Source organism: Rhinolophus hipposideros (assembly GCF_964194185.1).
Source record: "Rhinolophus hipposideros genome assembly, chromosome: 8".
Classification (NCBI taxonomy): domain Eukaryota; kingdom Metazoa; phylum Chordata; class Mammalia; order Chiroptera; family Rhinolophidae; genus Rhinolophus; species Rhinolophus hipposideros.
This window is the reverse complement of record NC_138054.1, coordinates 69450920-69475633: the sequence shown is the minus strand read 5'-3', so window position 1 is coordinate 69475633 and position 24714 is coordinate 69450920. Positions and strand designations below refer to the sequence as shown.

General features: G+C 50.4%; 4 protein-coding genes across 6 annotated transcripts in view; 2 read left to right on the top strand and 2 right to left on the bottom strand.

Moving 5' to 3' along the window:
* The first annotated feature begins 5621 nt into the window (after positions 1-5621).
* MANEAL (mannosidase endo-alpha like) lies at positions 5622-11184 on the top strand. Its single transcript, XM_081057898.1, has 4 exons — positions 5622-6236; positions 7434-7543; positions 8432-8508; positions 9625-11184. Exons 1-4 carry the CDS (start codon positions 5717-5719, stop codon positions 10259-10261), a joined length of 1344 nt encoding a protein of 447 aa, XP_080914024.1. The 5' UTR covers positions 5622-5716; the 3' UTR covers positions 10262-11184.
* A 736-nt stretch (positions 11185-11920) lies between these two features.
* Positions 11921-15919, bottom strand: YRDC (yrdC N6-threonylcarbamoyltransferase domain containing; the record flags this gene model as incomplete). Of its 2 annotated transcripts, none has more annotated exons than XM_081057900.1 (5): positions 11921-12945; positions 13110-13252; positions 14641-14760; positions 14883-14997; positions 15528-15919. In XM_081057900.1, the coding sequence occupies 5 exons, from the start codon at positions 15917-15919 to the stop codon at positions 12915-12917; spliced, it is 801 nt and encodes a 266-aa protein (XP_080914026.1). In that variant the 3' UTR covers positions 11921-12914. The 2 variants fall into 2 exon arrangements, with proteins under 2 accessions (XP_080914026.1, XP_080914025.1); XM_081057899.1 differs by having other exon boundaries at positions 11921-12819.
* A 115-nt stretch (positions 15920-16034) lies between these two features.
* LOC308501440 (uncharacterized protein C1orf122) lies at positions 16035-17212 on the top strand. Its single transcript, XM_081057902.1, has 3 exons — positions 16035-16178; positions 16271-16472; positions 16739-17212. Exons 1-3 carry the CDS (start codon positions 16144-16146, stop codon positions 16832-16834), a joined length of 333 nt encoding a protein of 110 aa, XP_080914028.1. The 5' UTR covers positions 16035-16143; the 3' UTR covers positions 16835-17212.
* Positions 17213-17322: 110 nt separating this feature from the next.
* The window catches only part of MTF1 (metal regulatory transcription factor 1), a 39330-nt gene continuing 31938 nt past the window's right edge, over positions 17323-24714 (bottom strand). For both annotated transcript variants that reach the window (XM_081057897.1, XM_081057896.1), the window contains 2 exons: positions 24231-24294; positions 17323-23039 (listed from right to left, as the gene is read on the bottom strand). In XM_081057897.1, the coding sequence (XP_080914023.1) occupies positions 22609-23039; positions 24231-24294 (495 nt within the window). In that variant the 3' untranslated portion in view covers positions 17323-22608. The remainder of the gene's footprint in view (positions 23040-24230; positions 24295-24714) is intronic.

The window sequence follows — 24714 nt, the reverse complement described above, 5'->3', positions numbered from 1 at the left end:
GTAGGCAAATGGATAGGATTTGGGCAAGAGCAGACTCAGGTTGATGTAATCCACCTTTGCCTTGTACTCCAGAGACCCGGCTGAGAGTTCAGAGAAGCAACTTCATTTGGGCCTCAGTAAGATAAGAGTTATACCAGATACTCTCTAAGGGTCCTTAGAGTCCTAATGTTCTATAATTTCTATCATTACAGGGTTGATATGGTGACGGGGAATATAGAAAAACAGAAAAACTTATAATCTGTCACAAGTAGTATCAATATGATTTGGTCACCATTTGGATACTGGGAATAAAAAAGTGAACCAGTAGTGACCAAAGTTTGAATATGGATGCCTCAGATATTGGGGTGCCCTAGGATGGGGAAGTAGATTGCGGAAGTGACAGTAAAAAATGCAAGAGAAAATTCTAATAGATGCATGAAGAATACACCAGGCATGTTCCTGTCTCCAGGACTTTGAACTTGCTCTTCCCTTTGCTTGGAACTCTCTTCCTCCAAATGTCTGCATAATTTCCTTCCTTTCTCCCTTCAATTCATCCTTGCAGTGAGGTCTTCCCTGACCAGCCGACTAAAATTTACAAAACTTCCCCACCCTGGCACTCCCTCTTCCCTACTCCTGCTTTGCTTTTCTCTATAGCATTTATCATCACCTGACCACTCCGTTTTATTCACTGACTCACAGACATCCAGTCAGTCTGGATGGGAACTGTGTAATATGGGAACTGTGTAAAAAACAGTATTCAAAAGAGTTTTAGCATTGCACTGGAGAGTTTAGGAAAAACAATTAATAAAGATATAGAAAACAAATAAAAAGGAATTATTAACTCCAAAAGAAACAAAAATTTTACAAGGAAGGAAATGTAATCATAGTTCACACTTGGCTCAACAGTAAAAATATTCTATAATGTCATGTATTCACTAGTGATTTAACCTAAAATAATACAGTCACATCAGGACAATGTAAGAGGAGACTTGGGCGGGGCTATATATCAGGGTATCTATCAATTTCAGTTGTTCTTGGGACACCTGTCCTGCGTCTTCCTGCTCCTGTCATGGCAGACTGCTCTTTGGACGAGCACAGCTCTCACCCCGGAGCTTCGTCCTTTGCTTGTTTTAGGTGGCTTGCAAATTTATTTTTGTTTCCTTTGATCTAGTCATTCTTGTTCTTGCTCTCTTGCTCTTTGTTTGCATATTTTTATCTCTGCCTTTCATGTAAGAGGTTTCCACTAAATGTCTGGGAATCACTGGCTGGCTTTTCATGTTTAGAGCGAGGCACTAGAAAGCTGATTGAAAGATCTAAATGCAAGGGCGAGATTTTCTGACTCATGTATTTCACTCTGGATTGATCAGGCAGTGAGCTAACTTTTCAGTATGTGTAGGATTTCTCTCAAGGGTCTTTCTTTTGCTCCAGAGAGAAGTCAGTCAGACTTCTGGTTGGAAGGAAGATTTCTCCGGCCTTACCACTCTTACCACGCATTACGGATATTTTCACTTGTTCCCCTGGATTTCAACATGGCACCTCATCTCTGCCTCTAATGTTGCCTGGTGCCTCTGAGTCAGGAAACACTTTTGTTCCACTTTTCCACAGAGTGAATCTGCCATCTCCTGACACAGTGGGGAGGGTGGCTCTCTCAACATAGTGAAAAAGAAGGGAGGAATAGACTCTCGGTAGATGTGAGACACAGTCTTGGCTGTTTACCCAACTCCAATAATTTCCTCCCTTCTTTCTGATTTCATTCACCCTTCTCTGAATGGCCTCGGCAAAGGATTGGCTTAAGCTTGAGCACATAACAGAATTCTGGCCAATGAGAAGTGATGAGAAGTCAACAGAGCTCTGGAAGAGTTTATCTTATTTTTAAAAAGACAGCCATTTCCTCTTCTGCATCTGGATATTGTCATGTGGGAATATGATGCTTGGAACTGCTTCTATCCTTTGAGGGGAAGGCCAAAGAAACCATAGACAACATGATCTGATGCCCCAGGGTCTTTGAACTACTGGGTTAACCATCCCTAAAACCAGCCTACCTGAAGACTCCTCAAAATCTGGAGTAATAAGCTCTGCATACTTTAAGTCCTAAAATGTGGTCTGACACCACCAGAATCAGCACCACCTGCGATCTTACTTGAAATGCAGAATCTCAGGCCTCACCCCTGACCTGCAGATCAGAATCTGCATTTTAACAAAATCTCCATGGGATTGATATGCTCATTACAGTTTGAGCAGCACTGCTTTAAGCCATATTTAGCTATTTCCCTTATATTCAGCTGGACCCATTCTAACTGAGAGTGGGTGTAGCAGACACCTTTGAAGCCACGTGTCACACCCCCTTGGTCCACTTTGATTTCAACAACAGCTTCTGTGGTAGGCAGAATTCTAAAGATGTCCCTATTCCCAAGATTCATCCTCTTATTCATTCAAACACTAATCTAGTTGCTGCTGTGAAGGGACTTTGCAGATGGAATTAAGGTTATAAATCAAATGACCTTAAAATAGGGAAATTCTCCTCAAGTATCTAAGTAGGCCTAATATATCACAGGAGCTCTCAAAAGTAGAAGAGGAAGATAGGAGAGATGAGGGAGAAGAGGAGGTCAGAGAGATTCAAAATGTGAGAAAGGCTGGACCTGATATTGCTGGCTTTGAAGATGGAAGAAGGGGGCCATAAGCCAAGAAATGCAAGCAGCTTCTAGTAGGTGAGAAAGACCCCCAACTGAAAGCCAGCAAAGGAATGGGACCTCAGTCCTATACTGGCATAGAACTGAATTCTGCCAATGATCTGGGACATCAATTCGTTCCTAAAGTCTCCACAAAGGAGCACAGTCCTGCCAACACTTTGCTTTTGGTCTTGTGAGACTCTAGGCAGAGAACCAGCTCAGCCACACTGTACCCGGACTTTTGACTTAGAGAAACTGTGAGATAACACATTTTTGTGCTGTTTCAAGTTGCTAAGTTTGCAGTAACTTGTTATGACAGCACAGTTAAGGTGGACAGTTAGTTCTGTGCAAGCCTAGACTTACCTCTCACTGACAGCATCCCACTTCAAACATACCATGTGTCAGTCAGTCTTTATGCCTGCCTCCAGACGGTCCTGGTATCACGGGAGCCTAATTGGCACAAAGGAAACCAGAAGTGAGAGGAAGTTAACAGCCTTATGGAAAACGCTCAACCAGTGGAGGAGAGGAGCCAGAAGATAACTGCTTTAGCCTCACACATCTTAATTCTGGAAGGCATTTGTACACTTCTCAAGACATCCTAGTGGAAACAAAGCCCTATTATCTATAGCAGCAACCTCCATAATGCACCATTAGTTTGGCTTTCCTTCCTTTCCTGTCTCATTCTCCTTAATTTCTCACTCTTGCTTCCTAGGGTTACTTCCTAAACGACCTCCCTGCTCCCAAGTCCCTTTCTCAATCTCTGCTTGAGATTGACAGGCAACCAATAAAGTCTGCTTCATGAGCTCATCTTGCTTAGAATAAAAAGGTAACTTACTAGGAGATTATTTGAGTGTTTCACACTTAAACCAGGCCTCAAGGGAAATTGAAATCAGGGACTCTAGTACCACTAAGTTCTTCTCTGCCCTTGTTGTTTTTCCTCTAATGGTGTTACATTTATAGAAAAAGACTGAATCAGCACCAGAGACGAAAATCCCACAGAAGGACTTTAATTGACAATGCTTGGGTCACTGTCCATGTTGGTACAATGGGAAACCAGGCACTATCATTGGTTCATTTTGGGTCAGAGTTTAGCCCTGGATTGAACCATTATGGCTGGGCGCTAGTGTCAAGGACTCCGGGTATGGCCAGTGGGGACCATCATTATGTTGCTTGGCATTTCCAGAAATAGTGAAATGACTGAGAGCTGGGGACCCCTTCCCACTGGTTAACTAAAACCATCACCACCCACTCCCAATTCTCTTACTTCCTCTTTAATGATCCTGTCTCAATTTGCTCCACATACTCTCCTTCCTCTGCCCAACCCATTATTGTAGGGATTCCTGAGAGTTCCATCCTTATCCTTTTCCTCTTCTCATTGGGATTAATAGGCTTAAACCAGATTAGACCAATGAGATTCAAAGAGATGCTTGCATAGGATTTTCGGGAAGGAGGAATCAGTCTCCCTGTTGCCTGTTAGACGGGAAAAAGAAGCATGCAGGCTCAACTGCCCGTGGCAGTCATTTTGTGATGTAAGGGGAGAGAGTTTTGGTATAAAGTCCATGAGGGGACAGAAGAGAGATGGAAGCATCTCAACTTCCTAATGACATTGTTGAACTAGGGAATCTATTCATTCTGTCCTACCATTGGACTTCCTGCATTATGAGAAGATATTATACATTTCCATGTTGTATAAGCCAGTTTGAATCAGGTGTCTGCTAGTTGGAGCTGAAAGCATTCTACTTAATTCACACTTATTACCATGAATTTTCGCATACTCACTTTCCTGGGCTCCAGACCTACCCGCATTTCCCAATGGTTCCTCCTCTTCTTGGGTTTCCTACAATTCATTTATTTAAGAAATAAGAATCTAGTGTCTACTATTATGCCAAGCTCTGTTTTAGACACTGCAGGCAGAGCAGCTGATGAAACAAAGTTGCTGTCATCAGGGACCAGTGAAGGAGGCAGACAATGAACAGTATTATTTTCTGAATGAATGAAATAATGAATAATGCAGAGTAGGAACCAATCCATGTCGAGCGAAAACCTTATCCTCATCTGTAGGATATCACATCTGAGTCTGGTTTAACAAGCAGCCCTGGGAACTGAGAGGTAGACCCTCAGAATCTAAAAAGGTAAATATGACCCGGGGCCTGACCTCTGGAGCTCAGAGTCCAGAAGGAACAGCAAAGGTGTATTGAGTGCTTATTTTGCCAGGCCCTGTAAACAGTGCTTTAAGGGAACCCTCTCCTTTAGTCCCCAGCGACTCTAGGAGCTTGTCCCAGGACAGCCTTAGGGCTCAGGACGACAGGCCTGAGACCAGGCAGTCTGGACAACGACAAGAGCTCTGGTGAGGTCGTCCTGCGCCTTGGGTTTAGCCCAGATCCATGTAACCTTGCGCCCGGTCTCTCTCGTCCTTCTAGCCAACGTGTGGGGTCTGACGCCTGGGTTTTCCCCGTGTCCCTGTCCCCAGGTTTCAGAGGCTGCCTGGGGTGCAGAGGGGGTCGGAGAGATGGGGGATCTGGGGCAAACAGGGGAGGTCATTGAGCCCGGTAGGGAGGGGGTCGGTGAAGTCCGTAACGAGGGACCCGTGGGGCAGAAGGTGGTCGGACAGAGGCACCACCGCAGATACTCGCTCCCCCCACACCGCCGTCTGCCCCACGCCCTCCAGCGCCGCCGCCAGGATGGACCCTCTCCCGGGCTCCGGGAGGGCATTCCCTTCCCCTACCCGGCGCCTCCACGACGCTGCCCCAGCCCGAAAGGCGGCGAATCCCCCGGACCAAGCGGCGTGACTCCGGCTCTGGCCTCTGACTCGGGAACTCGCGCGTGGCGCCCCTGCGCGTCTCCTGCGCGTCCACCCCCGCGGCCCGCGGCCACTTGGTCTGCGCCGGGCCCGCCCGCACTGCGGGGGAGGGAGGCCGGGAGCCGCCCACGCGCGCCCCGCGCCCCGCGCCCCGCGCCGCCGTCTCCCCGGGACGCGCGGGCCACGCGGCGCGCAGGGGCAGGGCCGGCGGCCATGGCGCGGCGCTCCGGGCGGTAGCGGGCGGCGCGCGAGGAGCGCGGGGGCCGCCATGGCCCGGCGGCGGCGCCGCGCCTGCATCGCGCTGTTCCTGGTGCTGCTCTTCGCCTTCGGCACGCTCATGGGCCTGCGCACGCTCAAGGCGCCCGACGGGCTCCCCGCCCAGGGTCCCGGCCTGGAGCTGGCGCCCTTTGAGCGTCGCCCGGAGGGGGCCCCGGCAGTCCCCGCCGCGCCGCCGCCCCGGCCCCGCACCGCGGGCCCGGGCAGCCCCCCGGGACCGGCCCCCGCGGAGGCCGAGCCCGTCCCCGGGCAGAGTTTGCGTGTCTACTCGGACCTGCACGCCTTCTACTACTCGTGGTACGGGAGCCCGCAGCGCGAGGGCCGCTACGTCCACTGGGACCACGTCATGGTGCCGCACTGGGACCCCAAGATCTCGGCCAGCTACCCCCGCGGCCGCCATAACCCCCCCGACGACTTGGGCTCCAGTTTCTACCCGCAGCTGGGGCCCTACAGCTCCCGGGACCCTGACGTGCTGCGGGAGCACATGACCCAGCTCAAGGAAGCCGCCATCGGTGAGTTCCCTCGACCCCTGGGCAGTCCGATCCCCCAGCCTAACCCTTCTTGGTTCCCACAGCCTAACTCATGCGGTTCCGTCCATCACTGGGCCTTTGGGCCCCACTCACCCTTCAGCCTGGCTTCTTACCCCTTCCCTCCCACTCTCATTCTGCGCTCACCACGCTGCACCCCCCTTCCTAGTATAAGGACTCACCCTCCTTTGCCTCTGGTGCTCCACAATTCCGGGCCCTTTCAAAGGGCGGAGCAGCCAGGTCAGTGGAAGGAGTCTGCGCCAGAACTGACCCAGGTAGGGACAGTGAGGAGAGGGACGCAGAGTCTTCATGTCTATTGGGCTTCTAGGTTTGAGTAAGTGAAGCCTGTATGTCCTGGCCCCGCAGGAGTCTGGGATTCAGAGTAGTGCCTGGGGTGGCCTCTGCTTTCACACCAGGTGCAGGGTAGAGCAGCAGCCCTTCCTGCTTTCGCTGGTTGCAGGGAGGAAAGTTTGCCCACATTGCATGATGGACCCTGCTCTGTTTGCAGTTAGGGGGTCCAAGAGCTTTTCGTACTTTGCTTGAAAAGAGGTCCTTGGGAGCCTCCTTTCTAGGCATGGTAGGGTAGGAGGCTCACTGGTTTCAGATTTTGTCACTGAATTCTGCTGCATTTTACAGTACATTTCAATTTATCTGGAAACGATCAGCAAGTGAGAGAAAAAAACTGAATGCCGGAAACGATGATAGGAAGTATTCACAGATAAATACCCCAGGATTTTACAGCCTAGAGGGACAGTCTAGACAAATGTATTGCCCATGGGAAGATGACTTCTGTTCAGGGATTTTCTCCTTGCAGGACCTCAGGCTACTCTTCTCTTCCAGAGATAGGACTGTGGTTTCCAGGTGGGTGTGGCACTGTCCACCCATTTCCCTTTGTTCTACTACTTGTTAATGTCAGTGAAAACCCAGCTCATACCCGGGCTTTGCTCAGGCTCCTTTCGGGCCTGGCGCGTTATTCCCCCAGCCGTTGCGCTTCAGCACCGCGGGCGTGGACAGCTCCGGTGCACCAGGCTCTGGATTATGATGGGCAGGAAGTGAACCTGGCAGGATCCTCACTCTAGGTTTCATTCGGAAACCATTCTGCAGTTGATGGTTTGTGAGGAAACAAATTTTTGTTGTGGGGATACTGTGAGTCTCTGAAGTAGCTTCTGTGTTGTGTTTCAGGCGTCCTGGTCCTGTCCTGGTATCCACCTGGCATGGCTGATGATAATGGGGAACCCTCAGATGACCTGGTGCCCGCCATTCTGGACACCGCCCATCAGTACAACATCCAGGTGAGTCTTCAAAAAGAGATCAAGTGTTCTTTGGCCCATTCTGGAGCTTTCCCCTCCTCTGCCCACAGGGATAGTGCCTCTACCGAAGTTCTTGGCATTAGCCTAGGTATGGCAAATAGGTGGCAAGTGTGGCATTGGGGGGGTTCTAATAAATAATGCCTATGTCACTCCTATTTCCTTCAATTCTGAAAAAAAAAGTTGGGAAAACTAAATATAGGGGAAATGGGAGACTAAATATCACAATAATAGAGGTTAGGTTCAAGACCCTGACCCCAGATAGAGGGCAGGCAAGGGCCGAATGGGCCCCCAAACTGAGTGAACTCCAGCCTCAGCTCCCTAGTAGGAGGCAGTGCTGGGTCTTAAGGAGCAGGGCATGTAAGTGTTTCAACAGACAGGCTCACTTTCAAGAGTGACAGCGCTGAGCATGTCTAGTTATTTCCCCACATGTACCAAGTAAGTCCTGTGGCAAAACAAAAGAAGAAACACGACAGAGCGGAGCCCCACTCCCGTCCCTGAGCCCATCACCAACACATTTAACAGGTCATAGCACATTTTCCCATTGACAGCCTCACTATGCTTTTTCCCAAAGATTCAGGCAGCTAGTGCCAATCACTTGGAGCTGGCACAGAAGTTGAAACCTATTAGCCATCCTGCAATAGCCCATAAGAATGATTCCCAGATGCCCAGCTGTGGGAAGCAGGCAAACTTCTTGCCCCTCCATTTTTGGCCCTGACGGCAGTGGCTGCTTTTATCTCTATTGTGCCCACTACTGCTAGGCCCTTTCCTGAACTCAGCCTCTCCCCCAGGCCATGGTTGGAGCATGAGCCTTATCGGTTGCGACCCTTGGAGAGATCCTCACCTAACTAGTATCTCCTCTGTTTGTGGCAGGTGGCCTTCCACATCCAACCCTACAAGGGACGGGATGACATCACTCTGCACGACAACATCAAGTACATCATTGATATGTAAGGCTGCTCTGGGACCTGGATTTTGGTGGGGATCAAAATAGGAGTAGGGACAGGTTTGAAGGGGCAGGTCAGGAGACACGAGGACAGAATACCTATGTCCCCAGCAGTTATTGTACAGTAAGAGGACTGGGCTAGGAGTCAGCAGCCTTGGTTCGAATTCTGGTTCTGCAGCCTCCAATCTGTGATCAGAGGCAGGTCTTCTGATCTTTGAGTCTTACTCGTATGAGAGTTACATGAGTTAACATATGTGAAAATGGCTTGTACAGTGCTTACACGTGTCATTCATTCATTAAAACAGTATTTATTGAATGCCTTTAGGTGTCTAGGCACTGTCCTATGTCCCAGTCGTACAGTAATGAGGACTAGCAAAGTTTATATTCTAATGTGTGCTAGGGGAGGGGGGGTGGCAGTGCAGCAGCCAGTAGTTACACATGAAAATTCAAATAATGATCCATGCTCTAAAAAATAATAAAGCAGGGTGCTGTGTTAGTGTGTCTGAAAAAGTACTTTAGAATGTGGTCAAGTGAGCTCTCTGAGATGACATGTGAGCAAATACCTACCTGAAGAGTCGGCTCTGCAAAGATCTGGGGCAGGCAGAATATTCCAGGCAGAGGGCTGTCAGATGCGAAGGCCATATGATGGGACAAGCCTGACAGCAGGTTAGGAAGGCCAGTGTAGCTGGAGCGTAGGGATAGCTAATAGCAGGAATGGAGGTGGGCAGGTCCAGATCAAGTAAATGAGGCCGTGCAGGTCCTGGCAAGATGCAGTCAGATCTGACTTACACTTTACGAAGAGAGTGGATTGTAGGGAGGTGGCAAGTGGGAGCCTGGAGACCAATTAGGGGGCTGTTGCTGAAATCCAGATAAAAGATGGTGGTGACTTGGCCTAGGGCAGGGAAGTGAGTCTTGAATAAAGGAGTGGTAAGTCTAGGGAGAGGAGGGCGGGAACTAGGTTCTTGCTTGGAGGCACGATGAGTCCAATTGTGGAGACTGGCTGGATCCAAAATTGCACTCAGGCATCAGGAAAGCTCTCCTCCATGGCTGGTCCCACAGCTGTGCTGGCTTCTCCCATCCTAGACTGCCAGCTGAGGTTCTTCTTCCTCCTGCTCCTCAGGTACGGCTCCCATGGCGCATTTTACCGCTATAAGAACAGCATGGGCAAGAGCCTCCCACTCTTTTATATCTACGACTCGTACCTGACATCCCCTGAGGCCTGGGCCCACCTCCTGACACCAAACGGGCCCCACTCAATCCGCAACACCCCCTATGACGGGGTCTTCATAGCGCTGCTGGTGGAGGAGGGCCACACCCATGACATCCTGGCTGCTGGATTTGATGGCATGTACACCTACTTTGCCTCCAACGGTTTCTCCTTTGGCTCCTCCCATCAGAACTGGAAAGCTGTGAAAAACTTTTGCGATGCCAACAACCTTATGTTCATTCCCAGTGTGGGGCCTGGCTACATTGACACCAGCATTCGGCCCTGGAACAACCACAATACACGGAACAGGGTCAATGGCAAGTACTATGAGACAGCCCTGCAGGCAGCCCTGACAGTGAGGCCTGAAATTGTCTCCATCACCTCTTTCAACGAATGGCATGAGGGCACCCAGATAGAGAAGGCGATTCCCAAGAAGACACCAACTCGTCTGTACTTGGACTACCTGCCTCATCAGCCCAGCCTGTACCTGGAGCTGACTCGCCGCTGGGCGGAGCACTTCATCAAAGAGAAGGAGCAGTGGCTGATGTGAGGGGCCTGCAAAGGGCATGAGGTGCTGATGTCCGAGCCTCACTGGACGTTACCACAACGTGGGGCTCAGCTGAGATTGTAGGCATTCGCTCGTCTCCAAGTCCGTAGCCTGGTGCTCCTGGGTGGGCCCAAGCCTGGGCCTGTGTAGGAACAGAGCCTGTTCGTCAGGCGGGTGGTGCGGGGGTGTTCTGCAGTGACAGGAGAGGGAACTGTAGAGGCTGCCAGGTGTCTGGAATTAGCCCAGGGCAGTCCATATCCTCAGTCAGCACACTTTGAAAAGAATCCCTTCTAGCTTTGAAAGCAGCAGGTTGGTGTGGTATAGTGGAGTCACCAAATCACTGCTCTTAGAAGGGTGTCAGGGCTCTTGGCTATAGCATGCACCCTGCTCCCTTCGGCCAGCCTGTATCCCCTCTTCAGGCCTCCTTCCTACATTGTCTGTCTTCTCCAAGTTAGCGAATCATATTTGAGACTTTCTAAAAGGGAAATTTTATGTTTAAGCTCTTTCCAGTATATTCCTGAACCCGATTTTCAGGAAGTAATCCTGAGCATTCACACATTTATTCAATGCAGACTAACAGAGCACCTTACCATGTGCTGGGTGCTGGATGACCAGGAATGGTTCCTATCTTCCTGCCATTACAGGACCCATCTTCCCTTACTTGGTGTAGCCTTGTGACTAGTGCCTGAGCACAGCTATAGGTTTTTCCTTCCTCCATTTTTACCCAGTACTGGGAGTTCAGTTGTTTCCTCTAAGAAAATACCTCTGTGGTCCAGAGCCTCCATTTTCCCAGATGAACATTTAGCTCCAGGGAGACGACCAGGACATCCCTCTCCCTGTAGCTGCCTAACCTGAATGAGGCCCATTGACGGGAGCCATTTTCAATGCTGCTGTGATTTGTATTAAATATGACATGGTATTCTCAAGTAAGCATTCCTTTTACTCTTCAAAACTTCATAAATTCTGTCCCTGACCCCTCAGACTCGACAAATTGACATGTGGGATGGCTACAGTGTTAGCACAATGAAGAGTGAGTTTGCTTAAGAGAAACTAGTCGTTTAAACAAGATTTCGAGGGAATGATTTAACAAACCACTGCTTCTTTACAAAAAAAACTAATATGCTAATTGCAGAGACCTTCAAAGCAGGCCCGGGGACAACTTCTTGCAAGATTCTTAGGATCTACTTGACAATGTGTGTTGGAAACCACTGAGTTTATGGTCTCAAGACTAAATCCTAATTCTGGGAACTGGAGTACAATGATGGGAGGAGAAGTAGTGGGCCCTATCGGTACCACAAGGACTCTCAGCTGCAGTTAGGTAATTGATACTAAACCCCACTGATGGACGGAGTAGGCTTGGTCACCTTGCTTGTGACTTAGTGGGGAAACCAAGGCAGGCAGGGACAGGTGAAAAGGGCTAGATGGTAACCTGTAATAATTTACAGAAGGGAGTAACACTGAGGCCTCATTTCACACATAAACAATCTGAAAAATACTAAAAGTACAGCAATGCCCTAGAGGACAAGGGCAGCAATTCTCACACATTGCTGATGTCAAGCAACCTTAGTTCTTTTAAAGGCTAATCTGTATCAAGAGTCATAAAAATGTTCACACACTTTGCTCTAGTAATCCAGCCTAAGGAAATAATTCAAAGAAAAATAAACCATTTAACAAAGATGTTTAATAGCAGCATTATTTTCTATTAAAGAAAAACAAAGTTCAAATGCCCAAGTGTTAAATAATTTTTAACACTTAGTATACATATGAATACAGATCAAGGCTGCTGAGTAGACACTGGATTTAAATAAAGGTATTATAGGTATAATTTACATTATGAATAAGAAAAAAGTCACTGGTTGAAAGGGATAGTAGAGATTTCCCCCCCAATATTCTTCAATTTGGACCCCCCCACCTCTACTCCTTGCCAAGTGAGCTGACTTCCTACCCTTAGATCAAACAACGATTCTCTGCCAGGCAATTACAGCACGTCACACTCCCAGCCCCTAGTTCAGAGGAAATAGTGTGTGGTCTATGGCTCTGCAATCTTTATCCTAAACTGGTTCACAAAGTCATGCCTTTGGTCACTTGAGACTTTTAAACAGCACCAGCGACTACTCCAGCTCATTTGGAGCTTAAATGTCACCACCTACCAGAGAGGAGGCTCTCACTGGATTCTAAATCTATTTAAATTATTTTTCAAATGTTAAAAAAAAAAAGAGAGAGAGAAGGAACTTAGAATAAGAACATCCTAGGAATGATCTTAGTCTCTATTCAGCTTTTGGCTGATACATGACATTATAGACTACCACCTCGCCCCCAGGGATGAGGCTAAACCAGCAGCTCCTGGGGCCTGGTCTAGTGTGCAGACTCTGCCTTCAAGAGTCAGACTAGTGAGGAGCCACAGTGGCCTCTGCAAATGAGGCTTTGCCAGCCACCAGCGGACAGACACAGCATCCAACACCAGTCCCTGGGCCCTCCCTCCTGAGTTTCACAAGCAGGATCCGTGTGAGGGGAGCAGCCCATACTTCTGTTGGAGGATGGCTGTAGTACTTTCCAGGGCACTGAGGAGGAAATGGAGGATAATTAAGAGCCTGACTTCTCAAAGCCGAGCTCTGCAGTCTGGTGATCAGGGACCTCTAAACTCGCTACTCTCTGTTCATCGAAGCCTTGATGAATCCTTTTGAATCCTGAAAAAGCCAGCAAACTTAGTCCCACTCCATCCACCATTTCTCTAAACCTGCTCATCCCCATCAGGGCAAGAGAATGTGACAACCTTTATTTTGTCAAGGCCTTTTTTGCATCTCCCACCCTCCCTCAAATTCTATCCCCATGGCAAAGGAAAGAGACTCACCAGCCTGGACGAATGATGTCAAACTTTCCAGGCACAGACAAGTCAATCACAGTTGAGCCTAGGCGACACTCAGGGCTCTGGCCATTCCCAATTGGTCCCCCGTCAATGACCAGGGACAACTCAGGCCAGAGGTCCTGGAACTCCTAAGAGGAGGAAGAGGAAGAGCATGGACAGTACCCCTCACACATGCAATGATATCATGCTACAGGCAGGGTTTATAAGTAAAACGAAGGCTGCACAGTTTGAAAACAGTAGGCATCTCCCCCTAAGCCGAGGAAGGAAGCTCATTTAGTTAAGGTTATTAGCTGTGCTAAGGACACTGCATTAGGACCTAGGGCACTACATCCTATGAGGTTTGGAGGCCCCTACTCCCCACACACCTATCTAGAGCTTAAAGACTATCTTGCTGTGCAAAGAGGAATTTCCACACATCGTTTCTGTCGGGGAGGTGCAAGTACAATAGTGGAGGCCTAGGCCGGAGTCCAAAGATGTGGGCTCTCCCCTGGACTTGCCACCAAATCTGTGTGACCACATTCAGATTACTTTATCTAGAGCTGTAAAGTAAGGGAGCTGGAATAGATGGTCTCTAAGGGTCCTTCTAACTCTGATCCTGGATTTCCGTGGAACTCTGGATCAGGGGAGGGAGAAGAAAACAGGGTGGACTCTGCAAGTGCCACTAACACTCAATCCTTGGGCTACAGGAAGGGTTCTCCATTCTGAGCTAGGGCATTGCCCACTCCCCCACCCCGACCCCGTATGAAGACATTGCAGTGGCAGTTAGGCCTGAAAATTAGGGATGGGGAAATCATGAAGACCAGTTACTGTGTTGGATAGGTCGACTGCTTGCTGAAAAGGTAAGAATACCTCCTCCCACCCCCTTCCCCACTGCTTCGAGTATCGCCACCAGGACCGAGTAAAAGCCTGCAGTCTGAGAATAAGGCATGCTGAGCTCTCACTTTCCAAGACTCCTGAACTCACTCTCTAGGTGTGGGCATGGAAAACCGCATCACTTCGTTATGTTCTACATTTAAGTTCGGTAAGAAAAAACTGTGATAAGTTACAATTTCTTTGTGTCCTCATTTGTTCTAAGCTACGAAGCTAAAACAGGATTAGCATGATCCTTTCTTTGACCTGGCTTATGGCAGAGGTGATGAAATAGGGTCCGGAGTCTCTAGGACAAGGGATTTAAGTTTTTGGAGCTCTAACTTTCTTTGTAGCACCGTTGTAGACTTACTGCCTAACTGTATTCTCCAACAACTGCTACCCCCACAAAGAGGAAGAAAATAATTACATTTATCATAATGTTTCTTATTATTAAAAAGGTAGAAAGAAAACGCCAATTCTCCCGTCGCCCTCACACTCGGTAATAAAACCCAAGATTTCTTTAACTTGGACTCCCCCCGCCCTATCCCTCGCCAACTGGGCAGCCTCCCCACAATTAGGCTCTCCTGCCGCGCGATTCCAGCGAATCCTAGTGGTTCAGGGGAAACCGTGCGGCCTGTTTCTGGGAGAAGGACCGGGGAACTCCTACCTCAACATTCAAAGAACTGGCCTGGGAGCTGAGATTGGCGCTGGTGAGAGCAAGCGGTCCCCCAAACGTCTGGGCCAAGTCCTGCACGAAGGCGTGGCCAGGTATGCGGATGCCCACGAGCTGGGAGCAAAGGGAAAGGGGGTCATCAGAAAGACGGGCGCGCTGGGGGACTGGGTCAGCACTGGATCCTGGTGACAGCCAGACGGCAGGAGTCTGGAGGCACGAGAGGAAACGTGACTCACGGGGGTGAAGGGGTTCAGGCCCTCGTTGAGCTGCTCCGAGCGCTCCATCACCAGGGTCACTGGTCCTGGCAGCAGGTCTTCCAGGAGTCCCTCCGGCACTCTCACGCGGCAGTACCTGGGAATGCAGGGGGCGCCGATGTACCCAGGAACGAAGGACGGCGGCGGTCCCCGTCCAGACTCCGGGCAGATCAGGCGGAGGGGGAGCGGGGGGAGCCGGACCCACAGCGGGACCCACAGCGGGACCCGCGTCCCCCCCCGTCCTCCTAAGCGCCCGGGCAGAGCGGCGGGCTCCGGAGAAGCACCCCAGGCTTGGGGCCCACGCGCGTCTGGTCCCCGAGGCTGCACCAGCTGCACTGCGATCACCCTCCGTGTTTCCTCTCCTTCACGGCACTCCCTACTCGGTTAAGCTGCCGTGTTCCTCTCCTTTTTACTTTTTAAGCCGGGGGAGTCCCTCCACGACCACAGACCCGCCCCGTCCAGCGCGGCGCCCCAGCACCCCGCGCTCCACACACGTTTCCAGTTCCGGATTCCCGGGTGAGCCTGGACAGGCCCCTCCCGCTCTCTGCGCCTCAGTCTCCCAAGCCTGTCACCGGAAGCCCCTCCCGCGGTGCCGCCCCCAGCGGGGCCGGGTCGGGGCGGCCTTACCTGTAGACGTCGGCCACGCGGCCCAGGCACACGGCCAGCGGCTTGGCCTCGCTGCGGCCCTTGAGGCGGTACACAGCGTCCAGTGCCGCCGAGCAACTCGCCGAGCAGGCCAGGCCGTACAGCGTATCGGTGGGGACGGCCACCACGGCGCCGGCGCGCAGCTCGGCCACCGCAGCCCGCAGCGCCTCGGTCCAACCGGCGCGCTCCGGGCTCGCGGCCCGCACGGCTCCGCTCCCCGGGAGCCGCAACAGCCGCGCCCCCGGCGCCGCCGGCGCGGGGCTCGGAGGGCGGAGGAGGCGGCCGCTTCGGGCGGAGCCCGTAGGCCCCTCGCTCAACCCCACGCTGGCAGCCACCGCGGCCCTCAGCCCCTTGCACGGACGCGCCGGAGACATCCGCTCAGGCCCGCTTCCGGGAGGAAGTGACGCGCCCAGTCAGCTTCCGGTCCGGGAGGCTCGGCCCCACCTCCGCGCCCGGCAACTTAAAGGGACCACGACCCCCAGGAGGATTGAAGGAGACCGGTGGGGACCGGGCGGGGCGCAGCTTTGCGGAGCCTTAGCGCAGCGCTGGGGAGGGGGGCGGCCGAAAGGGGGGCGGTGGTCGGGGCGCGCAGGCAGAGATGGAATGGGGCCCGGGCTCAGACTGGTCACGGGGGTGAGAGGGGGCCCGTCGGGGCGGGGGGAATGGGCTCGGAACCCGCGCCAGCGCCAGCGCTGACCGTCTGTCTCTCGCTCTCTCCGGGGCAGGGAGGCTGCCGGCGTGGACCGTGGGAAGGCGGGGCTGGGGCTCGGCGGGAGGCCACCCCCGCAGCAGCCCCGGGATGAGCGCGCCCAGCAGCTGCTGGACGCGGTGGAGCAGCGGCAGCGGCAACTCCTGGACACCATCGCCGCCTGCGAGGAGATGCTGCGGCAGCTGGGCCGTCGGCGCCCGGAGCCGGCTGGTGGCGGGGTCAGTGCCCACCCCGGGCTGGGCCTGGGAGGTGGGAACTGCTCACTGGCTAGATTTGCTAAACCCTAGCTTCCCCTGGAGGGTGAAAGAGTGCCCCCACCGTTTTACACCCCCCCCCCCCGCACACACACCCCGCCTCCTTTCATCTGGACAAGAGGCTCTGAAAAAGTTCCGTGCCATCCAGATGCCAAGTGGCCATATCCTTGCAGGGCCTAATCCAAGGCCTTTCCTCCCAGCCTTACTTTTTTCCTTTCTGTTTCAACCAGAACATCTCAGCAAAACCCGGGGCGCCCCCACAGCCAGCTATCTCCGCCAGAGGAGGCTTTCCAAAGGACGCTGGTGATGGAGCTGCGGAGCCTTGACCATCCCGAGCCGGTTGCCCTGAGTTCTCTCCCTCCCTGGGGCTGGTGGCTGGACTCTTTGAACAACTCCCTTCAGTAAAGGGGCCAGTCTTCACTGGCAGCGGCTGGATCTTGGCTCTCAGCCTGGGGTGGCAGCTCTGCTAGCAGCTGCGTTCACTCCCGCTTCATCCTGGCTGAAGGCAGTGCTGAGCTTTGAAATGTAGCCAAGGAATACCCAGTCTGATTACCCGGATTTGGGCAGACCAGAAGTGCTTGCCAGAGGGCTCTGGCCTGCTCTGGGGGATCCAGGTGGTATTACATGTCCATTTCATGCTTTGGGGGCTCCTGGTCCCACAAAACACTTAGCAGAGCCTTGATTAAAAGGAAACCTGCAGACTCTCCTGGTGACCGACCTTTCCTTTCTGTCCCCTAAGACTGATGGCTTGGGAGGGGGAAGTGGTTGAAAGCTGTCAGCCTTGGGCAGGGTTGGGAAGAAATGCCACAGATACTACCAGATTTAAATAAGCATTTAATTAGGATTTCATTAGTATTTAATATTGCTTTTTCAATTCCAAAAAGTTAAATTTTCACTTCTTAGCAGATATTTTAAAGTACAATATTAAGTTTATACAAAATGAGCAATTAAGCAAACACCATTATTTCACATTCTTCAAAAATACAAATTCATATTTACTCTTTTTTGGGTTTGGAGGTTTCTTCCTTTGGAAGTACTGAACCTGTAACGTTTTCATATCGCTCAGTGGAAGTTCATTGTTCCCATGTTTCACACTTAAATGAATTTGATAGGCTTTTACATAATCCAAATGAAACTATTTGGGATTTAAAGAACTGTTACCAAGACCTCCGGCCAACGACTAGTATATATCAAAAAAGAAGGGTCTTGCCTTTCTTTCCTGGCCGGAAGATCTGAGCCAGATACTCAGCAAAAACCTGTTTCCAGCCACCTTCTCCAGAGACTGGGAGTTCACAGGGAAAAGAAACAGCCACCTTGAACTCTGACCCCCACCTCCACATTCTCAAAAAAAGCCAAGAAAGGATGTAGACTGTTGAGTCAAACAGCGCCCTAGGCGAGGCCCGAGGACACGGGAGAAGGGCAAGAGAAGCCTCTGACTTGGCACCACTACGAAGATAACAAGGATATTGCAAAAAACACCCCTGGGTTTTGGTGAAAAAAGGTTTTCATGAAAAATTTTCCCATAAGAAAAAGTAGAAACTGCATTGAGCTGAGAAAGTGACACGACATTATCACCCAATTTTTGGCCCAGCAAGCACACCACCAAAAGGGCAGTGTGTAGTTTTAAACTTTGCATCCAGTAAAAAAACCTTGTACTATGTACACATTGACATAAAGATCCAGTTTAATTTGCATTTTTCAGTGCAGACTGAGACGCCCTCTCTTAAACAGGAGTAACAGAAATGCCCAGTGATCATCAGCTTCCCCAAAGAACATGGGAAAAAAAATGGGACACTTTCCCTTACCTCCAAAGATATCCAAGAGGAAACAGGCTAAACTGATTACCAATCAGAAATATGCATAATTCACTTTTGCCTCCTCCCTCCCCAATATTAAAAAAAGGACAATTCTGATGTCACAAAACCATTTGCATATTGGATCTATGGAAATCTTTCTGCTTTGGCTGAAGTATATTTTAAAACTATAGCAGCCTGAGAATGAAGACAAAATGGGGTGGGAGGGGGAACAAGAGGGGAGTGAAGGGAAAGGAAAATTTTGACAAAGCAAATTATTAACAGCTTTGTTCACCGAATTTAATGAAGGCTGAGGCCTTCCCAACAGGGGCAGTATGGGAGCAATATGGAAATGGCTCACGTTGTACCCCCTTCCCAAACATATTTCTGATTGGTGATGTAGGCCAATGGTAAACTGTAGCAATACTGTTGCAGTTCCACAAATCAATGGTTTCAGTGACTGAAGAAGTCTTTAAGATTAAGGACAATGGACGTGATTACAAATATAAAAGTCTAGAAGGTGCCAGATTTCTACCTCCGAACCACCTGTTCCTCTCAGGCATCACGTTGTAATGGTGGGGGGGGGGGGGAAGATGGCAAGGGTTGCAAGAAATGATGAAAAAAGGGCCTCAGCAGTCAGCAGAAAACAGGACCCGCAGCAGTTCTTCAGAGAGCCTGAGGGGGCGCCCCGGGGCACACAGGGAAGGCTTGCATAGATTGAGCAGTTGCTGAGAATGCATATAATAGTGTTTCCCTCAAGACAGCCTCCTGGTACAGGGCTGATGGAGCAGAAAAACGTGGCCAGGCCAGAGCCACATGGGACAACGACCGTCAAGCTACACATATTGCACTAAGGTAAGTGCTTTTTTTTTCACACCTCAATTTAACTTTTTATTCTGAGCAAAAATAAAACTTTGTGGAAAGTATATATATATGTGAGTGTGTGTGTGTGTGTGTACATGTACTCACACACACACACACACACACACAAAAGAAATTGCAGCAATTGGGTTAAAGATAAAATAACCTAAAGTGCTTTTTTATTTTATTATTTCTTTAATATACCAATATGAGGTTCTGCAAACTCGTCCTTCTGGACACATTCAGCATTATACAAAGTCTCTCAGGAAAACCCACCCACCCTCCATTCTCCCCATCAGTCCACTGCCTTGACCCTGAAGGTAAAGCTCTCCAGTTTACTGACTCTCCCAGAGGTGGTGAAGAGACGTCCCTTGCTTCTACCCAGAGGGGTGTTCACACCTTAAGGCCCCTCCTAGGCTTTGTACCATGATCGATCTCCTTCTAAAAGGGTGGCGAGGGGTGGAATTTAATAAATGACACCAACTGTCACCAAACTAGTGATGCCCCCATGAGTTTGGCCAGACCCTGCCAGAAAAGGCAGGACCACTCTCTCCCTCAATGCCCCATCCATGTGCTCAGGAAGGGCCATCTTCACTAAGGCAGTTTGGCGGTGCCAGCCAGAGTGCTACCACCGCCAAAGCCTATGAATTCCAATTCCTGATGCTAAGTAGCACACTGTAAAGGGGCAGTAAAACTAGGGATGCTAGTGGGAGCTGGAAGTATAAATCTACTGGGTGAAAATGGTTACAGTTACCATGGAAAGAACAAAAGGCTTGACTTCCCCTGCTAAGAAGTCTGCAGACCTTCCCTAACCTTACCCTAGGTTCATTCTCAGGTTTGGGAAACCACACTCTCAATGGAGGCTCTTTTTGGCTCCACTTTAGTCAGCAGCCCTCTCTTCTCCAAGGTCCCTGGCACTAGATGCCAGGCTTCAGGAAAAGGGTGGGGCGGGAGAGTGCTGGAAGAGGAAGGAAAGAATGCCTACCCTGTGGAACAAACCTGCTCTTCACAACCACTCACTAGCATTTGAAGCACACTCTTGGTTTTTCAAAAGCTGATTGGATTTGATGGTCCCCCTTGTAATACATCACCCTCGAAAGGCAGATACTTCAACTAGAAAAATCTGTCAGCCTGGACACTGTGTTAAAACGCTTCTTCGTCACACCCAGGCTTTGGAGAGTGGGACAGCCAACGACCTGGGAAGGCCCAACACAAGCACAGCTAACCAGAAAGAAGCAATATTTAAACCATGCATGCTGCTAGTGGCCGTCCCTGGGCTCCTGTGTCCCAGCTCAGGCCCCAGGGAACCGAATCCCAGGTGGGCCTAGGGATGTGGGAGGTCATTCTGCCCTCCGATGTGAACTACCTTTAAGATCCCATTGTGCTGCTCTCATAAGTTGTAGAGAAAACAGCCAAACGTCCCACCTCAAAGCTTCTAACAGGTGCAAGGTCCAGAGATAGCTAAGGACAACTCATGCGGCGCAGCTGGTGTTCTAGAAAGACTAACCTAACCCACTGTGATAATAGAAGATTCCTCCTGCTTTATCAGCTTCTGCTGAGGTCAATGGCCACCAGAACCCTCAGCCTTTTGGGAAGGGGAGTGCAGGTCAGAAAGAAACCGATTCTCCTGCCTAGGCTCCTGGAATGAGAAGTCACCAGCTGCTGTGGCTAAGCCCATTTTGCCTCATGGCAGTGACATTTCCCACCACTGCCCTCTTGTCCAAGTCTGTCGCTGAACACCCTGCTACAGGTACGGCCTCTGGTTCCCAAAATGCTCTGCTCTGGATACTGTCTTGGTGGCTCTGAGTAACGGCTCAGAACAGGAGACGACAAATACAGATCTCTTTACATTAGGGAGTGGAAAAGGAAGGCAAAATTATGGCCGCTTTCTGCCTGACACCATCGACTTGGAAGAGCAGCCCTTGTTTGTGGAAGGCTGCTCCTCGCTCAAGGCAAGGAAGGGGCTCGTGGGAGGCAGAGGCCTAGTCTAGACCCTGGATCATGCCGTTTCTGAGCTCAGTGAGCACTCATGACTACATCAATAAAGCCAGTTGAGAGGAACTTTCCATTTTAGTGCGGACTGTATTTTATGCTTAGAGGCAATGACTTGGAGCCAAAGGCAGACAGATGGATAGAATTCTATACACAAATCAAAAAATAATTCTTTTTTCCTATAACACAACTTAATGAAGCATTCCAAATGAGATAACTTATTGCAACATTTCAGGCTTTTTGGTGGAAGGGGAATTTTTTTTGTTTTGTTTTACCCTGAGTAGAGATCATCGTTTCGTGTTTTTTGTTTTTGTTTAGAAATCATATAACTAAGCTGAACAAGTCACATCCTTCTTTGCACTGTACTAGGCTGTATGCAAGATCCGGAGGGGTAAGAGGTGGAGATGGGAGGAGGCAACCAAAAACCTGGCTAGAACCTGGAAGCTGCACACCTGGCCTGCCAATTACAGGCCACCTTTTAAAACCTCCCTTAAAGCCACACCACCTCCGGATAAGCAAAATGCAGCTCTTCTGTTCTGAGGAAGAAAATACCATTAAAGGAAGGCAGAGCACCAACCAGCCACTGGCCATAAGTCACGTGTCCACTCTAGGACGAAACAGGGATGTTCCCCAAGAAAAATTCACTGCGATCTGCCATCCCTGGCAACCAACTGAGAGACAGAAAGAACCAGGAAAGCAAAGACTGTGATCACGTTGCTAGAGCCTGCTCTGCACATGCGTCATTGGTAGGCAGTAGTCCACAGCTCACCTCGGGCCCCTGCAGGACCAGAGCCTCCCCACAGCCTCGGGCCAGGCTTTCAGCTGCCCGTTTGTACTGCAGCTGGCTGCATGATGACATCTGCCAGTCACTCCGAGCGCCACCAACACCAAGCGCAAGCAACAAAACCATCTCATCTAATTCCTGTGCAGTTCACAGCTGTCTAACCTGTCTTCGCCACTTTCCTCCCTGATGGAGCGAGGGTCTGGCCTTCCAAGCAAGTTTCAGCCTCAGACTCAAAAGATACACGGGGAAGGAGCAACACTCGACCACTGAACTCCACTGCCCAAACCACAAAGGCCCCAGTGCAAGTGATGGGCAGCATCAGATTGATGGAAACCACGTCCTTTCATTCAGAATTTTTATGCATACGAGTAACCTTAATTTCCAAGTTCACATGACAATAAGCAAAAGTGACATACAGTGCAGCCAAACAGTTCATTTATAACTTAGCTTTTTTTGTTTTTGTTTTTTTTGTTGTTTTTTTTTTTTTTTCCAAAGATCAGTTCCTTAAAATGGATGCTCCTGGGATATGAATAAAGAAAATACATCTCAAAGGTGAGGATTTCAAACAGTAGATTTCTTCATCCTTCAAACTGCTGACCCCATGATGGGAGGCATCACACCTTATGCTTCCTGCTCGCCCTCTTCCTGGAGGTGAGCACCTCTGGGCCTTTTACTTGGAGAAGCAGCTGGTCAGGCCCAGCTCCTCCTCCCCCTGCAGTAGTGCTTCAATGGGAATCAGATTGGATGGCGTGTCCAGGCTCTGGAGGGACAGAAACTCTGACATATCCATGGCACTTAACGTTTCTGTCTGAGGGTGTGAAGGAGTCTCTGCTTGCCTGCTTTGCTCACAGGAAGAGGGCACGGCGGAGGAGGACGACAGGGGGACAGCGGGTGAGGGGAAAGTCTGTGGCGGTGGCTTCAGGCTGGGCCCATCAGGTGGCTGGGGGCTCGGCTCTGCAGGGGGTGGGGAAGAACAGCCCTTTCTCCTGCCAGCAGCCCGCTCCTTGGCAGAGTCCCGGCATGCACACTGACACTGACATGCCTCCTCTTGCTTGATGATGATCACGGGGACACTGAGGCCAATCTGCTGGACAGAGCTCCCTGCGAGAGAGGCGAGAGACACTGCTCTTCAAGTGGCTGCAGGGCACAGAGGTATCTAGACTAGGTGAGAGCTGAGTGCCCTGGAGGCAGGGATGACGGAGAGGGTGGATGCCATACTCCAAGGCAAAGCACCTCTGCCTTAGAAAGACACACACACACACACCATCTAGATGCACCCATCTTTCCAGCCTCGTTTCCAGCCATCCTTCCCCCTGCACCCTCCAGACAAGGCACAGTGGACACCTCCCTTTTTGTGACACGTTCTTCTTACCTCTGAGCATATGGTCGCTTTCTTCTGCCTAAACTCCCCAGACTCAGCTGTTCTTCTGCAGCACTTACTCTTCTCATCTCTGAGTCCCAGCTCACTCCCCTCCTCTCCTGATGCCTCCAGGCAGCGTTTCCAGCAGGCTTAGAGCTAGGCTGGCACGATGGCAGCGGCCTGGTACTATACACACAGCTACTGTGTTCCTCCCACCCCTTCTCCACACTGTACAGGATGTGTTCAGTTCCGCGTGCCCGAAAGGCTGAGCTCCGTTAGGACATCTCACTCATCTTTGTCGCCCTGGTCTGACACACAGTAGGTGTCGGTAAATCTCCACGACCAGCACTGTGTGCATACACACTCTCCGAATTCAGAGCGGCTTTGTGTGTCTCAAGAGAGCTCGAGACCGGGGGCAACAGAACAGAGTGGGAGTTAGGAGACCTGAGAACTAGCGCTTTCGCTCTGCCACGAACTCACTTGTAACGTTGGGGGAGTCACTGACCCTTTCAGGGCCCCAGTTTCTCAATCAATAAAGAGTTTTGTTTTTTTTAAAAGGAACTTTTAGTTCTATATAGCTTCTGACCCAGACGCTATTTCTTTGTTACTGTAATCACAAAAGAATCCAGTGAATTAACAACTGCCCTCTTCAGCATTAACTGTGCTTCACACTTTTTTCTGGCTACATTTAAAAGCTGTATCTGAAAAGGAAAGAACTGTTACTAGTTCAAGAATGTTAAAGGTGGGGTGGTGTTTAGCCCCTAAGTGCACTAACTTCCAATAGCTGTGAGAACATGAAATACTCTAATAAACAATACAATGTGACAACTTTGATTTCCAAGTTTTCAAAGCTGGGGCAAAGCAACAATGAACTATGCCTCGAGGGGCCCAGAGAGTTGACTTTCTTTCAAAGCCGACACAGAATTACATACCTGTGCTACTGGCTACTGGTACTGCAGTGGTGAAAAACACCTTCTCAACTTTAGATGCTTGCTGCTGAAAGAAAAACACCACATTTATAGCCACTCCAATATGGGACATTTCCAAGGACCCGAAGCCTCCCCAATTGTAATGGTCTTCCAAGAGGACAGAAAACCCTCAGTGTTGAGGGATTCTTGTACTGAGTGATGTTTTGTGCTCTGACATGAGGTCACCCCACTGTTTGACATTCAGTGTGGACAATGTAGCCTGCTTTGTCCCCACTACTTGGCTGTCTCCCAGCTGCCTAATCCACCGCTCTGTGTGTCCAAAGGCTCCTCCAAGGTCGCTTTTCTCAAGCAACCCTCTAAGCTTTCCAATCTCCACCATCCCCCAATACTTCTGTGGGGCCGGGGGCCAGGAAGTGCTTTTTTCCCTCAAGGATTAAGCTGCCAGCTAAGGACAGGCTAAGACATCCTTTCACAGGCAGGACAGCCC

Coding starts and splice junctions, on each gene's coding strand:
- MANEAL (XM_081057898.1), top strand. CDS start 5,717: ATGGCCCGGCGGCGGCGCCGCGCCTGCATCGCGCTGTTCCTGGTGCTG. Junction 7,544..8,431: donor CCCATCAGTACAACATCCAG/GTGAGTCTTCAA, acceptor TGTTTGTGGCAG/GTGGCCTTCCACATCCAACC. Junction 8,509..9,624: donor ATCAAGTACATCATTGATAT/GTAAGGCTGCTC, acceptor CCTGCTCCTCAG/GTACGGCTCCCATGGCGCAT.
- LOC308501440 (XM_081057902.1), top strand. CDS start 16,144: ATGGAATGGGGCCCGGGCTCAGACTGGTCACGGGG. Junction 16,179..16,270: donor GGCTCAGACTGGTCACGGGG/GTGAGAGGGGGC, acceptor TCTCCGGGGCAG/GGAGGCTGCCGGCGTGGACC. Junction 16,473..16,738: donor CGGAGCCGGCTGGTGGCGGG/GTCAGTGCCCAC, acceptor TGTTTCAACCAG/AACATCTCAGCAAAACCCGG.